Below are 16,601 nucleotides of genomic sequence, written 5' to 3'. Positions count from 1 at the left end.
CTTTTCCGAACGATCAACGTGGACGTGTGCTGACAATCTCGGTTAATTGGGGCAGGACTGACCGGTTGCCCCATTGCCCTGCGGGCTATTAACCGCTGCGTATCAACCGGTCTTGCAGGCCGATGTATCGCCTTGTGATACTGCTGGGCCAATAGGCGTAATAAATCTTGAACAAATAGAAACGAAGAGCCCCGCAGCTCTCCAGATAGACAGTACATAAGTGTTGCTGACAGTCCACAAAACAAGGAAGGGGAAAACAAGAAGATAAGCCCAAGTGGCAGAGAAATGTAGCGAATAGAAAAAGCAAAACATTAGTGCCGTTTCTTTGCTTCAGCAGTTCGTTTCTTCGCATTACCCCGCAGCAACAAGTTTGATTTCAGTATTGGCGCTTACAGCCATTACGAGCACATATACGGCTCGGGGCAATCGTGCATAACTGCCCGGAAAGAAAATATGTGCCCGTCTTAACGCCCGTGCAAGCGGATATCGGCTCTGTTAAACCCTTTTCTCTAACGCTCGTGGCGATGTCAACTCGCAGTCTGGTGGCTGCGCATACTCCGAGGGAACTTGCTCATACTGCCTCCGTGTCGCTTCGCTTAGTGCTTATATTAAGAACTTGAAACGGTCGTGTACTCCGCCTCGTGTGTACATTCCCGAACTTACGCAAGCCCCTTTCTTTCAACGGTTCCTCGGCGACGACGTTTTTCGTCGTATTTGTTTGTGTTTTCCGACACGGCTTCTATCTCGTCCTTCTCAGGGCTCTCGCAGAGACTCGGCTGAACCAGTTCAAGGTTCTTCGCCCTGGCGCGGTACCGAGACAAGTGCCTGCCTGCCCCTCACACGCTGCAGCCACGCAGATAAGCTCGCGGATGTCGCGGTCTGCGCTCGTGGGGGTTTATAAAAGCCTGGCTTAGCAAAAGTTTGAAGGGGCTGCCGATGGTAAACGCGTGCCATCGAGGATGTGTCCCTTGCGGTTAGTTCTATGCAGCACTGGCCGCGAAAGGTCGTACGGAGAAACGTCAAGCATGCGGTCGTGTGAAAAGAGAGTACATAGTGAATGTTTGCGCCATGTAGCGCATCTTTATTGATTTGCGAGTAGTTGCTGATGAGCTAGTTGGTTAATTACTCGACTACTGTAGCTTTATTGTGACTGGGCACAGATAATAAAGATAAACAAGATATGTTCAAGCTTTATTGTGTGTTACCAGACTGCGGCAGAGCCTACAGTGTCTTTAGCTCCACAACACTTCTGCTACATGAATACTCTATGTTCTTGAAAAACGAAAAAAAATTATTGGCTTAACGAATACCAGTATTTTATGCAAATTTTCAATGCATTCACTCACATTGTGCATTGTAATCTTCCCTTGTATGGTAGTACCTTCGGAACATCGGTATTCATATTGTCAAATGCCTAATCGTGCATAAGGGCGTGCGTATCACTGCTGGACGTACATGTGAGTATTGCCGTATCTACGGCGTCCCGCCCTATACCCTTCTTAAGTTAAACATAAGCGTTTCAACACTACCCGGCTGTGGAAATATGCTTAGGGATTGAAAAGGTTCAAATCAAGGCTAGATCCGGGATATCTGATGCATGTATCGTGTATGCCTTCTTTTCGCCTTTTAAACAACAGTGGTTACACTAGTCGACGAGCTGCGCGGAAATATTCGACGACTCGCGCACAAACAGTCGCATACCGTCACGCACGCCTTTTGGAATCTTGCGTTCGCAACGGCGAGATCAGACGGAGGTCTCGCTGCTGCACGTGCCAAAACAGCGCTCCAGTTGTTCGGGTTGCCGGTCCTTCTGCCCCGATGTTTATTTCTCGGTGTGCGGTTAGCGAGTGGCTCGAAGATCTTAACCTCGATGCACATATGTCTCGGCCGCACGTCGTTGCTTGTATGGAAGAGAGGGAATTTTTATCGGCGAGGTATACGGCGACGCCCGACATAAGCCGGGAGGGCCTCGCTGCTATATCGTTGCAACTTCTCTACAGCGCAGTGCGCAGGTTACGTATACCTTGTGATGATGGCCCTTGCCTTTGGTTTCAAAATTACACGCCGGTTCCGAGCTTGTTCGAAGCTCGAAATTTTCTAAACCTCGGCTTACTCTGAGTTAATATTTAAAGAATGATGCCGGGCTTTAAAATATCGAACAATGGGTTCTCAGCAGTAGCGATTATTGACGGCTGATGTGACTGCACTCAGACAGGTTCAGGAGGAAGTGGCGACGAACTTGGAAAGGTCAGAGGAATCGGGAAGAACAGCACTTTCCTCCGCCTCAAAATCAGAGAACTGTACGTGCTACAGGCCCTTGCTTGCCCATTAGGCACCAAACACTTCCAAGCACGATTGAATGTCAAAGATATTGATTTTTGTCATTATTTTTTTTTATTTTGGAGTACCAGCAATCCTACAACAGAAGAAAAGCTGTCTCTTACGAAGTAGAATTGCGTGCGCATAGAATTACGACCGTATGTCATAGCAAAAAGAATAAAAATTGAAGTCCTCTTCAGACGTGACTGTTTCCCAATTATCTAACCCTGCAAGCGTAAGTTAGTTTTCTCGTACATTTTTCGCACAAAGAATAAATATTTTGCAAAGAGAATGCTAAACCAACTCAAGGATTTAAATTCGGCAGATTTAAAGAAAGAATGCTTTATGGTCAGTATGCCTAATACAGGGAGGGTGCGTGACCTTGTATTTTTTTATAAAGCAGGGGTGGCACACTTAGAAACACAAGAACTACCAACATGAAAGTGTGTTGCATGAAAACAAAGGACATCCTTTTATTTCATTCTTGATGGGTTCTTACGCCAAGAAGTAAGCACAGCACCTTCAAGGCACGTTCCGCTTGAAAATGCCGGATTCCGTGATGTTTTCTGGAAACAATGACGTCGCCATCAGAAGAGTACAGCGTGCTCCAGAAGGCGCCTCTTACCTGCCTCCGGAAGGAGAGCCTGCGTTACTACGAACCTTGCTCTGATGCTGGAAGTATTCCACGTTGCCGCTGTAGCAAAACGAGCAAACAGGTGCAAATTCACAGTCCTGAACATAACATAGGAACCTTAAGCTCGGCACATAGAAGTGCTTGTGTGCAATCTTTCTTAGAAAATGTTGTAACGAGCGGTTAGAATGAATCCTGACGCGATCCAAGCTAAAACACCCTTGACACCGAACGTGGAATACTGACGCGCCTCCGAAAAAGTCCCGTCAATTTGTTAGGTTTGTCATGCAATGTTCTGTGCCTGTTTACCAGGGGTTTCTGTATGGTCAAGATTTAAAAAAAAGAAATTAGGAAATCTCTCAGAGGGATATTTGACCAAGAAGCACTTTTGTGTCGGCAAGTTGTTCCATCATACAGAACCTTAAACATTCGGAAAACATGAAGACAGCAGAAAACATGCACTCGGGACTTCGGGATATTTAACAGGGATGGGCGGGCTAGTTGGTGGTTTATATAGGAATGCATCATGTAACCGCGCAAACAACAAGGGACAAAGAAGGGAACATGCCTGTCTTGTGTGTTTCCTTCTTTGTACCTTGTTGTTTGCGCGGTTACATGATGCATTCCAACTTCGGGATATTCGCGCAATTTGAACTAGAAGTTACAATTTACAAAAATGGTTGCTTGAGGCCCTTTCACACTGATGAATAAAATAACAGTAACCACTTTTTGTTGTTGTCAGATGCGAGAGTTATGAAACCTGTCTTACTTATTGAGCTTAGTAATTTTTTCAATAGACACTATTTTAGATATTACGCTTTGAAACTATGACTGGCAGCTCAACTCCATCTCATAGCTTTCGCTCTTCTGTACAATGTTCAGTTGGCAAGCTATTCCTTTTCGCTGCCTGAATCAGTAAACAATCAATATTAGTAATCTTATAATTTTGACTTTATTGTTTTTTGGTCATATTGTATTCAAGGTAAAACATGCGTCGGCATCACGCTCTTGTAATCTTGGAAATATATATTGCAAGATTACAAGGGATTACAGTTGGCCCTGCCGGTTTGAAAGGCACGCCACTGGGGTTCATAATGAGCGCCATGACAGGCTTATTGGGGCATTCCTCAACACTCGCTGAAAGCCAATAAGAAACAACAATATATGCTTACCCCAGTTTACTAAATCCACGAAAGTATCTGAAACCACGATGACACAAGGAACTCTTTAGCGGCTGAGGTGAGAGAGAACAAACGGGACAAAGTGGCAGCATACATGATAAAGAAATGCCCAATTCATGTAGAGAGACGTGAGCAAATTGAAGAGTAAGCAAGCTTCGCGACTGTCGCCGTTCTCCTCAATGTCGTAGCTCCAGAACGTGCAGGAAATTTTCAAGTGAGTGAGTGACAAAACGTATTTATAAAAGCTAAACAAAGAAAAAACTTAAAACGCATGGAGAATAGGCTTTTAATTTTCTTTAGGCAGAGGTGCCGAGAGACCCCGGCATCTACTTAGTAAATATTGCGGTAAATTTACCGGTTGAACAATGAAACATTTCGCAAACAAAGTTTCACTTGCGGACACTTGTGCTCCACAGCCAATGTTGGTTTCACTAGGGGGTTTCGTAAGAAGAAAAAGATACGTGTGGGCAGATAGGTACCGGGCATGGTATCTGTTCCTGACATTATAGCACATCGCACACTGGCGCCCGCAAATTCACGCGCGCAGACATGCACGCAGACAAGCGGACGAACGCACACATAACGCATGCAGCAGAAAAAAGTATGGCTAATTAGATGCAAAGTGTGCAACCGGAAGCTTTAGGGTACTGCAATGACAACGCTCTCGACGCATGTATAAAGGGGGTCTTACATTAGGAGGATGCTAGTTGGTATTCTATTTTTGAGAAGAGGAGCGCGAAACAAAAACACACGAGAGAAAATTCTCTTTTTCCTGTCGTGCTTTATTGCTTCCTTCATTTCTTTTCCGCTGCTTTCCACGTGAAGGAAAGTAGAATTTCCTTTCATCAATACTAGAGAGATAGTGGCGCTCAGATCGTTGAGCTGCAATTGGAATAGTGGGTGGTACACCGTACACGGATTCGTCTAATATTGGTGCTTGTGGCTTCAGACGTTCACGTGGCGCTGTTTTAACGCTTTAGCTTTCTAAATTTGCAAGAAATCGCAGGTTGCTAGACAGAGCAAGGCAATAAGTCGCACACATGAATAATAATTGGGAATTGTTTCATTCATAACGCAACACGTTTGCTCGGAATGATCAATGCGTAAAGTCACTTAGCCGTTTGAAGTCACAAGGACAAAGTTTTGGGAATATCCATGCACGCCAGTCGTTCCCACCCATGCTTGATGAATCACCGCGCTAGTACCTTTCGTAGACACTAATGCCCTCTAGTAACTTTTCTAGGAAACTATCAAAATAAAGACATTCGATTCACACTTTAAGTATAAGTATATTCAAGTTCTTCACTTTCAAAACGCTGCTCCATTGTGAATTAATATCACTCTGCAATAATATAGTCATTCCTCCACTGTTTGGAGCATGCGTTTGCTGTTTTTACAAGATAACAAGGCTAGATTTATTCCCGTATTCTCGAACTTTGCGACGCTCGAGGCTCACCCGGACTTAACGATTATGAAGATAATTTGTTGGCATGTCCTTCGAAACGGGGCGGTTACTAGTAGTCAGCTAGGCTGCTTGAACTAATAGGTAACTATTGAAGGTTATCAATCTAGCATTCTCTCTCTACATAGTATTATTTTTTTCTCTCCCTTTCTTAGAACCTTTGTACCTTGTACAATTACCTATGCCTGTAATGGATCCGGTCCTCTTCCCTGCTTTTTTTTCTTGCCTCATGAAGCTCTCTAGAGCACAGGGATCTACCCTCTGCATGCTTCGTAGCAGGTCACACCCTAGCCTTTATTCCCACAGCCAGTTCATTGAAGACCTTGATACCGATATGGGACCCGTACTCCAGCTCGTTAACACAGTCCTTAGAATCGGTTCAAAACTGCTCAGCTAGGTTTATCCTCTCTAACTACTATCGCTTAGCCAACGTTTCTCGCCTGAAGCAAAAGCTTGACCTACCTGTGCTTTCTAATAGACGTCGAATTTCCCGCTTATGCCTGTTTCATAAGATATACTGCAGTAATACTGACCTAAAAATGACACTTTATTCACCTCCGAGCCATTTGTCATTCCGTATTGATCATAGAATGAAGGTTGAGGTGCCTCAGTGTAATAGCAATCTATACCTCGAAGCCTTCATTCCGAAAACAAGTCAAACTCGAATCGTCTTCCCGTCTCCATCGTCACTATCACAGATCATGGTGTGTTCAAGTCGGCTATCTGGGATCATGTGCTGCGTCATTAGCCATTTTTTCTTCTTTTTCTATTGCCGCTCCTCTCTGTAATGTCTGTACGGCCTTGAGAGTAAATAAATGAAATGAAATGAAACATGCCGAGAGTGTGGCGCCGCTTGTACGTTAGATCACATGCTCCGGCAGTGCCCCTCATTACAGGGTCCTCAACGCACGACCGAAGAGGAATAGAGCTCTGTCAGGTCGCTGTGAATGTTCGCCTTGGTTAAACTCATGTGCGCATTCTTTTTGGTTGGTTGAAGTGCGTGCTTGCTCGACTTCTCTGGGGTGCACCCTGTGTTTGCGTATCTGTTGCATTGCAATGTTGTACTGTTGGCTTGCACCCGGGCCGCTGCCAGGGAGCGCCTGCTTTGGGAAGGCGGTGGCCGGACGCTATTCGGTGAAAAAGGGAGCGGCAGGGCTTTTCGCGCACTGGTTCTCGCGAGCGCGATAACTCGCGCAGCGAGCCGCTGTAGTCGCACCTGGAGAAGGGAGTCATTGGGGAGCGTTTGGGTCGGGCCGAGGCGGCGCGGGCGGCTCGGGTGCCTCGAGCGGCTGCCACCGCCAGTGCGAATTACGCAGCCCGGGGCGAGATGGTTCCCGGCTGGGGGTGAGAATGTGCGCGGCTGAGAAGAGTGTGGTCTCAGACTTTAGAGACGACGGACTCATCTCGTCAGGTGCCCGATCGGAGCGACGGACTGCCCCGAGGCCTTTGCTCAGCCGCATTCGTTAATGTGACCTCGCTTTCCTTGTTTAATATATACGCATTGTAACCACTAATGTCTGTCTGTAAATAAATTCAGTTCAAATTATTGACATCCAGCATCTTTAGTCCCCGAATACCGAAGCAGAGAACAGTGCAGCAGCTTAGGAAAAGCCGAGAACGAACGAAAGCACCAAGAAAGAAGAACCCGGCGGAGGAAGAAAAACTTTACTAGATCCATGCTCAGGAGCTCAGACCTTCTATATCAACTCAGGGCAGTCCAGAGGGCCCGCGACAGGGCGGTGAGGCTCGGTCTACCCGTCCCGACTCGGGAGCGGCCCGCTGTTCTACCGCCTTGAGCAGTAGTGTACCTCAGGACCTAAATGTTTTCTGTCTGTCTGTATGTCTGTCTGCCACCGCAACTCTAAATGCATCTAACTTATATCGACTGCTGACTGGTTAATGGCCCCAAACGCTTTGAATCCCAGCCCTGCTGGGAGGTGGACGTTATCTAGGGGACTCGCGGAATGAACAAATTTGCATTCGATTAAGATGTGCCGAGTTTGCCTCCGCATTTTGCCTCCAGCAGACAAATGCCTGATCTTGTTGCGAATATTTGCTCCGGAACGTTTTGTCCTTCGGCAGCCAGCTCGAGCCTGTGTGCCACCACCTGACTGATGGGGTCATTCGCTTCAATTGCGGCACTTCACGGCGTTTGTTGAGCGAGACTTCTCTAGCCAGGTGCGCACGGCATCTGCACAAATGCACCGGATAGAAGGTGCGCTTCTAGAGCAACTTCTGGTAGTGAGAACACCCTGGAGCATTCTCGAAGTGCAGTATCCTCTCCAGTCGACAGACGGCGCTGGACCGGATCCGTCACAGGCATATACAATGATACAATTAGGTAGGCGTAGAAGTTATCAGAAAAAAAAGAAAGATGAAAGAGATGTAGACAAAATACTTGACTGAAAAGCATATATAGCATACCTGATTAGCTCAAGCAGGCAATGTGATTGCGTGTGACTAACCCTTTTGAAATGGGATAACAATAAATGATCATCATCATCATCATAGAGTCGAGAGAGCTTCGGGCCGGTGCTTGCTTGAGAATACCACAAAATTTCTTAAACGCATCTATATCGAAAGAACATTGCACAGTTCTTCGGCTTCTTTGCTAGAACGCAAAAAAAAAGCTCATTGTAACCAGAGCTACATTAACCGCATATGCCGTCTACCATTTCTTACTGCAGCATTTTTCACACCTCCTAATATTCGCTCTCGAGTTACGGTCCAGACAATTCCTGGAGCGGAGAGTACGCTAAGAAAAACGTATATTGCAGTGAGCTTCATCGTTCACAGCATACCACGCGGGAAAATACGCGCGCGCACCTGGCTACGAAAATGCTGTCAAAATACACTCCTTGCGGCCGACGCTTCGGGTAAGAAAGTGCGCTAAGGTAAAGGTCTACGTAATAACAAACTCACCTTCCCTGAATGCGTAAATCATGAAGGCAGCGAAGAGGGACATAATCGCCATGGATATCATGCTGATCTTAGCGCAGCACCATCGGGTACACAGTGGGCTCGCAATGGCTCTGCATGCAGAAGAGAAGTATACGAGGATTGCCGTTGGCCGTCAACGGTTTACTTAGTCCTGGCGCGTTCGCAAGGAGAAAAGTAGAATGGGGCTTAGCGTCTTGCCTCTCGTCTAGGCTATTGTCCTGCGGAGTGCTTTATGTTATCACACTTATATACATACGGCTACACTTTGCTGTAGGGCGTTGTATGACGTCAGCAAGGCTTACTCGCTGCTTATGAATCAGTATTACATGGTAAAATAGTATGGATTATGATAATTTCGGATCGCTGTTCTCTTCCACGGCAAAGGATGATCTCAACAGAGCAAATTATCGTAAAGGAAAAAAACAGAACGCAACTTTTTCGTTTAATGAGCCTTTTCTTATTTATAATTACCTGTAAGATATCTAGTAAGTGGCATTTATCAGGCGGTGTGATGAAATTTCAGGATAACTATTTCTATGCAGTTTTCGAAAGTCATACGAAGTGCAGCACATCGTCGGTTGCAGGGTCGTCTCGCTCGACGTTTCGTAAATTTGGTTCAATCTTGTTTTCACGTGTACATAGCTAATGCCTGTAACAAACACAGTGACTCGACTAAAATATTTCTGGTACGCTACTGGCCACTGAAGTTAAGCACCATATTTCCACATGACCTCTGCTGCGTTAACGAATGACATTAAGGCGTCACCTCTGACTAATTCGCGGATAACTGTTTTAACGTGTGCAGTGATTTAATTGTACTTAAGGAATACAGTGATGCTGCACTTATTCTGGCCGTCTGGGAAGTTTCAACTTAGACTGAAGTACGTCGCTCATATGCGTACGCTTTTGAAGACCTTGTCTTGTGTGCTGGAAGAATAGCTGCGAAATACTCCGCCTTGACATACTTCAAAACGTAGTTTCAATAATGGAGTAGTAAATAGGTTTTCACGAGGGGGAACTCGAGTTCAATAAGAAGAGAAAATGTACCTATAATTTGATGAACTACAAACTACTTGACGAACTACAAAACGTGGTTTCAATAATGGAGTAGTAAATAGGTTTCCACGAAGGGGAAATCGCGTTCAATAACAAGAGAAAAGGTACCTACAATTTGACGAACTGCAAACTACTTGACGGACTAAAAAACGTGGTTTCAATAATGGAGTAGTAAGTATTTTTCCACGAATGGAAAATTGCGTTCAATAACAAGAGAAAAGGTACCTATAATTTGTTCAATATTAAAGTAGCACTCCAGGGGAAGGTTGCAGCTAGCGCCAGGTGACCACGACCGTGATCACGCAAACCACATGTCTCTGTCACATGTGTGTGCGCCCGCGACAGAACGTCGTCTGCTCAGCATCGCGCGGTGCAACACGGCTCGTAGCTCGGCTTTCATGTGAAATAATATTATAAAATGGCTGGTAATAGATGTAAAAGCTGAAATTCCCCTCTGAAGTCCTTAGTTCCTATTTGACCTTTCAAAGGAGATATTACGACGAACTCAGATGCGCGTGTGGTCAGGCTCACTTAAAAGCAGCAAGAAGACCCGGAAAACTGATTCAGCAATCATTTCTAAGTGGTTCTTGTTATGTTATTGCAATGGCAACTATGGGGACACTCCAGGCGCACCTCTGCCGTCGTCTTGGCCATCACGTCGTTGCCGTGATGTTCCGTATAAATTCCACACATCGTGGTCGCGCGCTGTATGCCGTGTGCGCGAGTGAAATGACCCGAGGGTGAGCCGAGGATGGCGGTTGTATCTCGCGCGTGCCAGGCAGGAAGGCGGGGAGGAAGCGCGCCGTTATCAAAAAAAAAAAAAAAACTTTTTGCTTATCTGAGTGATGGAGATTGCATAGTGTAACTGTCGCTCTTGCGACGGCGTCATCGAGAATATACTCGGACATATGTTCTTTCTTTGATGCTTAAAAACATGATCTTTGTGCTCCACTAAACCGTTTGGCCGACAAACGAGTCTCAGAAAATAAAAGGCACAGTGACACTGAACGTCAGCATCCATCCGTATGGAAAGCCAACATTTCTATAATGCGCTTTTTTAAAGATGACTGGAGTTGCTGGCACCACGTTCGAATGCGCAAGAAGCGCTCTGTCGAGTGCGGGCGCACGAATTATCATTCAATTTATTTCTCCTTTTACCTCGTTAACCAGTTTACCTGGTTAACCCTACATTTTTCTTCCCCCTCTCCCTCCAGATTCGGCTGAACGTTTCCTTTAGCCGAACTCACGGCATGGCATGTGGGCGCGGGTGGCGTAGAACTTGTGTGGGCCTGTTGTTTCTGGGCACTTCGGAGTTGAGGGGCAGTGTGGATGCGGCCATGGGCGCTTCAGAGCCGGAGAAGTGCTCAGGCCGCACGGGTGCTTCTGGGACTTCAACTCTGAGAACCTGCAGTAGCCGGGATGGTCTTTAGAACGCACCATCACGTCTTTGGTCCTTATGAGAAAATTGCCAACCGATTAAGATAACAAATTCTAAGGCAATCACTCCTAAGTAGTTAGAATGCGCCAAAGAATTTACCTAGTTTCTTTTGAGAAGCGTGTTGAGAATGAGGAGTCCAAGCCAGTCGGGGTTTAAAGGGCCACTAAAGGTGTGTATATTAAAGACAAACATTCCGCAGATATCTGCCTGGTTCGGGACAACTGAATAAAATAGCAAAGAAAAGTCCAGCCAAAACTTATTTTAAATAAAATATAAACACCGAAGTTTCGGAGCCGGAACGGCTCCTTCAGTGGTGACGTGGCGTGAGGCGTAGCAGAATACTTATATGCGCGTTCCCCCCCCCCCCCCTCCTGTTTCTTTTTTTACGCTTTGACAGGCGCGAGGAGACTTTTCGGAGTTCTTGAGAGTAAAAGGCACGAAGTGTGCCTGACGAACGATTGGTATTACCCGGCGTCTTTTGTATGTGCGATGATTCTCAAAGGAACCGCCGCCGGTGGTTGTTTTATCTTTCCAAGACGAATGCGCCATCGAGGCTAATCTGGTGGTCGAAAAGCTCGCAGTATTCTGCAACCGCACTGCGTACTCTGTTTAGGTGGCGAAGGTCATTCTTGTGTTCACGAATTCTTTCTGCGGAGCTTGCAGTCTCGAGAATATGCAACGCGGAAGTTGATCTTGTACACAATGCACTGCGCCCTTTTCGATGGGACAGTGGTCGTTTGGACGAGGGAGGAGGCTTGCGACGGTGGAGAGAGGCTTCCGAGCAACGTTAGCCCCTGCCACTTGCAACACACGGGTGAATGTCTCGCTGGCTCTTCGAACATAAGGTATCGAGACACAGAATGACAATGAAAGGAAGACGGCGGCTGCCAACCCACCCTGGCAACAGCACCGTGTCTCGATACCGTACACGTTCGAGGAGTCAGTGATACATTAGAGAGCTTTATGTCAGGGGTCACAAGACGCACCCAAGTGTTAGGCGACGCAAACTCCATAGCGGACCTATCACGTTTTTTTTGTACTCGTTCTTAGTTCTTTTGTACACCCAATGGTTAGCGTCCCTCAACGCATGGGCGCGGCTTGCGACCCCTGACTCAAAGTTCTTTATTAGCCAGCGATCTGTGCTGCCAGGGGGCAGGAGTTAACGTTGATCACAAGTCTCTCTCCGTGGTCGGAAGCCTCCTGCCTCGTCCAAAAACCGCTGTAATATCGAAAAGGCGCAGGGTATTGTGTACAAGATTAACTGCACCAAATGTGCCACGTCCGTATATTGGGAGGAGGGTCTCTGAGGTGCGGAGCCGGGTTCCGGCCCTGACCTGATTCCACAGGCCAACCTGGGTCGTGATACCATAATGTCCACCCGCAGTTCAGAAACCACGGATGTGCCGTATATTGGGCAAACTAAAAACTTCCCAGAAAGAATTCGTCAACACAACAATGGCCTCTTCGCCACCTAAACAGGGAACGCAGTGCGGTTGCAGAGCACTCCGTGCTTTTGACCACTAGATTAACCCCGGCAGTGCCGTCGTCTTGGAGAGATAAAACAATAACAGGTAGGGACTCCTTCTGGAATCCTGGAGCAACCAAACGACGTCGGGTAACATCAATCTTTCATGGGGAACACTTCCCATCGTTTACCCTCAAGGACTGCGAAAAGTGTCCACGCACCTGCCGAAGCGATAAGAAGAAAACATGCATTAAAGCAGTGCTACGCCTTGCAGGAGACGGTCGGACTCCGAAATGTCGTGTTTTTAACACTAAAATAAATTTTGCTTGTAGTTTTCTTCTCTCTTTAATTAAGATGAAAACTAAGGGAAGCATTAAGGATAATACTACAATTATGTCTTCGGCAAGAACGAAAGACCTAATGTTACTTTACAAGGACGTTGGGTGCGCCAGAAAAAGACGTAGGAAGGAAAGACGGGAGTCAACGCAGCTTGCAAACTTTCCTCATGAAACGGAGAAATTGTCACCTACCCGACTAGCACGAAGCTACAAAGGAAAACTGCACGGGCTTCCATTGTACCGGGACAAACGCCAAAAATGCTTTGGTCGCGGGTTCGATCCTCTGACCAGGACGAATTTTTCTTCAACTGCGAAGCTTTCTCTCTGAGAAAACCGTATTTGTTTCCATTGTAGCTCCTTGCTCCATGATAAAGTCGGGCACATCACAATATATATTTTTTTCCTTTGAAGAAGCTTTCGTCTACCTTGCGATATTCAGGAGGACTTATTTACCAGCTAAAATTCCCTGACCATCTCGCCGTGAAATCATGGATTTCGCAAACGTCTGCTTGTTTTCTTTACTTGTTTGTTTAATGGTAAACAAGCATTGCAACGTATTGTAAAGGAATACAGGAGTCAACATTAAAAACAATATATCTTCAAAACTTTTTCACGCGCCAGAACAGCACGCGTGCGATAACAGCAGCGATCCCGCGACTCCGAAACTTCCGGTCACATGCCTTATCTCTCTGCTATGCCGGAACAGAAAGGGTGTCTTAAGTTGTTTCAATGTACTGAAGGGCCCTTTTTTAGTTTTCAGTTCACATAAAACAGTTAATTCCTTAAAGAGACTGACAACCAATTTTCGTGGAACCTATTTTTTTTTTAATGCAATGGAAGGGTTATCGGTCAGAGTGTCTAATCGTGAAGTGGTAACGCAGAAAACGCCACGCAACTTTTTTTTCTGAATTTTTCGATAAGCCATGAAGATGTAGTCGCTCACTGGAGGCGTGCTGAAAACGGTTATAGGTGAGCGCGATAGCAATTATACGCCGGCACTAGTGGGAGGAAGAACACAAGCGCGGCCGTGATTGTGAGAAAGTATTGTTTTGTTTATTAATTCGGTGTTCCTGCGATTCATGTTTTCCGAGGCGTTAAAGTATTTCTGCGATAATGGCTACGTGTTTTCGCGGTTTCCTGTTCAACTGCTTTGGCATTTAACCAGTCAAGACGATGCAAATCGGATCGAAACGAAACGACGCTTTTACACGTGATACGCAGTTCAGCGTGTTGCCGTTGTCCTGCATGCGGTTTTGATCTCCGAAGCGTAGAATAAAGTGGAAGTCTAATAATATAGGAACTGCAATTTTAAGCAATAATTCTGTTGTACCTAATAACATCCTACTTAGGTGCAGTAATCTCATAGACTACATCCGAAGTACCAAGATTTCACCGCCAGGCCTTTCCGCTTACAAATTTTTGAGACTTTCTTTGCCTACTTAAAATGATAATTCCTACTTAAATCGCGAACAGCGCGCTGGATTTTGTCGCTATACATCATGGTCATTGCATTTTTATCAACTTATCACAACACAATCTGGTCAGCTGTCAATCCCTTTAAGACTAATACTTGAAAGGGAATATTGTCATTCACCCGAATGTAGCAGCAAGCTGCAAAGAAAGCTACATAGCTAATTTCCAGGACCAGGACGAATTGTTCTTCAACTGCGAAGCTTTTTCTCTGGAGAAACACTTGTATGGGTTTCGTTTTTAACATCGTGTTGCAATCGGGTGGATGACAATTTTTTCCTTTCTTAAACTTTGCTTCCCCTTGCACGCTTCTGCAGAACTGATTTGCCAAGAATAATACTTACAATTATCTGTATAACTTACGACAAACTGAAATTGTGAAATTGCGATAATATACAGGGAGAAAGTTCTGAAAATCTGTGGGCTTCTGTTTCAACGCTCTTACTACTCGCCCTTCTCTTCATTGCCCGCTAAATTTAGGAGGATGCTTCAGTGTGCAAAACCAGAAGCCGTCCAGATCTTATGTTTGTAAACAGCAGTAAGGCATCAGTACAAAAATAAAGAAAAGAACACAAGAACAAACTAAGAAAAAGTTCAACATCGGCCTTCATTTCCTTTTTCAGTAGTAATAACCCGTTTTCTGCAAAATGATTGAAAATATGATTTATTGTCCCACCCACCTTTCCACTTTATGTATATGCAATCTCACGCTTTCATTGTAGCATCAACTTCAATATATGCGTCATCAAAGCTGAGCCGAAATATTTCGTTACACTTAATTTCTTTCGAAGAAAGCATTCCTTGCGCATATCGAAGCAAAAATACGCAAAGTTACGGGAAATAACTGTTATTTCGTGGCAGATTTGGCAGTTAATATCTCGGAATTACTTCTAACATTAGGGTATCTACTCTGTGACCATATATATACCTGGCGTGCTGGTTGTCTCCACACCCTTAAGTTAAACGTGTTTAGGAAAGCAATCAGTTAGCTTTTTATTGATTTCGAATGTTAATGAGTGATTAAGGCACCCGCCGAGGTTGCTCTGTGGATATGGTGCTGGGCTGCTGAGTACGAGGTCGCGGGTTCGAATCCCGGTCACAGCGGCCGCATTTCGTTGAAGGCGAAATGCAAAAACACCCGTGTACTTATATTTAGCTGCAAGTTAAAGAACCCCAGAGGGTCAAAATTTCCGAAGTCCTGCACTACGGCGTGCCTCATAATCAGAAAGTGGCTTTGGCACGTAAAACCCCATAATTATTCAGTGATTAAGGCACAATTTCTGCTACCCGCGAAAGCAAACATTGCGCCGCCTAATATATAGCTTACTTGTTCTGCAAGGTCGTTGGAGTCTTAGAGGGCTTATTTAACGGCTAAGTGGTTAACTTAGCATCAATTCGGTTTCAAATCTTCAGACGTGTGCTTCCCCCAGCAAGAGCTAGTTTACCTGCACGGTAGACTTGCTCGGAGCGCGAGGAGCAGATTGCACCACAACCGTCTCCAGGGGCGGTTCGCTGGCTGCCGCGTCGACCTCGTACGCTGACGCCGAATCGGTTGGGCACGGAGCGAAAGCGCCCGTGGAAGGCGCTTCGGTAAAATATGCTGGCGCCTCCTCGGAGACGTGTGACGCCGCTCGGGTCACGCTCGCTGCGCCCACCGGTTCCTCGGGCGGTGGTGACTGCATCTCGAGATCCTCGCGACTTGGCCCTTCGCTCGGAGCTATCGAACACGACCGAGGTGAAGCTCCTCCGTGCTGCCTTTGAAGTAACGAAGAGCGGAATAAAGGAGCGTCGTATTTCGGAAGATTGTATTCATTCGCCAAAATGATTAGCTTAAGCTCGAGAAGCTGTATTGAAACTACGCAGAACAAGTCCACCCGCGTCGTCATATTTGGAGAAACACAGTAGGTATTTGTGTTGTCAGTGAAGAATGTTGTGTTTAGTATGACTTTAGCGCCCACTCTCCCGTATTTTTTTTCTGTCTTTTTTTTTTCGTCCATTTTTATTCTAGAAGCCGCGACCAAGAACACGTAAGATGCTTTCATTCGGAAAAACAGATCGCCGGCGTACATATTTTTTCAGAGCCTTCCCGCCTGCGAAAGCCAGAAAGTGCTTCAATAGAAAAGTGGCCTTGCGTCTCTCTTTAAGCTATATGCAGGATCATGGATTCAGTTAATTTCCTTTCCCGTTGTCCTCTGGTAGCTTCAAAACTAGTCAAGGAGGTAAGGTGTTGAAGATCCGAAGTCGGCGCCCCTCGATGATTCCAGTGCACGGTGGCAGCGCGAAGGAAGAGCCGTTGTCCGA

General features: G+C 45.9%; 1 protein-coding gene across 1 annotated transcript; it reads right to left on the bottom strand.

Annotated features, from left to right (window-relative positions):
- Positions 1-2,781: 2,781 nt before the first annotated feature.
- On the bottom strand, positions 2,782-10,985 carry LOC142577747 (uncharacterized). The gene is made up of 5 exons (XM_075687202.1): positions 10,837-10,985; positions 8,516-8,625; positions 4,123-4,149; positions 2,945-3,013; positions 2,782-2,885 (listed from the first exon to the last, which is right to left on the bottom strand). Exons 1-5 carry the CDS (start codon positions 10,926-10,928, stop codon positions 2,842-2,844), a joined length of 342 nt encoding a protein of 113 aa, XP_075543317.1. The 5' UTR covers positions 10,929-10,985; the 3' UTR covers positions 2,782-2,841.
- Positions 10,986-16,601: the final 5,616 nt, after the last annotated feature.

Source organism: Dermacentor variabilis, chromosome 4 (assembly GCF_050947875.1).
Source record: "Dermacentor variabilis isolate Ectoservices chromosome 4, ASM5094787v1, whole genome shotgun sequence".
NCBI lineage: Eukaryota > Metazoa > Arthropoda > Arachnida > Ixodida > Ixodidae > Dermacentor > Dermacentor variabilis.
Note: the sequence above shows the minus strand (reverse complement) of the source record. Positions and strands in the feature narration are given on the sequence as shown.

What these genes read in the sequence shown, in the direction of transcription:
- LOC142577747 (XM_075687202.1), bottom strand. Translation starts at nt 10,928, where the DNA reads ATGGCCGCATCCACACTGCCCCTCAACTCCGAAGTGCCCAGAAACAAC. An exon ending in CCGCGCCCACATGCCATGCC is followed by an intron (nt 8,626 to 10,836) that starts GTGAGTTCGGCT and finishes TTCTGCATGCAG; the next exon opens with AGCCATTGCGAGCCCACTGT. An exon ending in CGTGGATTTAGTAAACTGGG is followed by an intron (nt 3,014 to 4,122) that starts GTAAGCATATAT and finishes GTTTTGCTACAG; the next exon opens with CGGCAACGTGGAATACTTCC.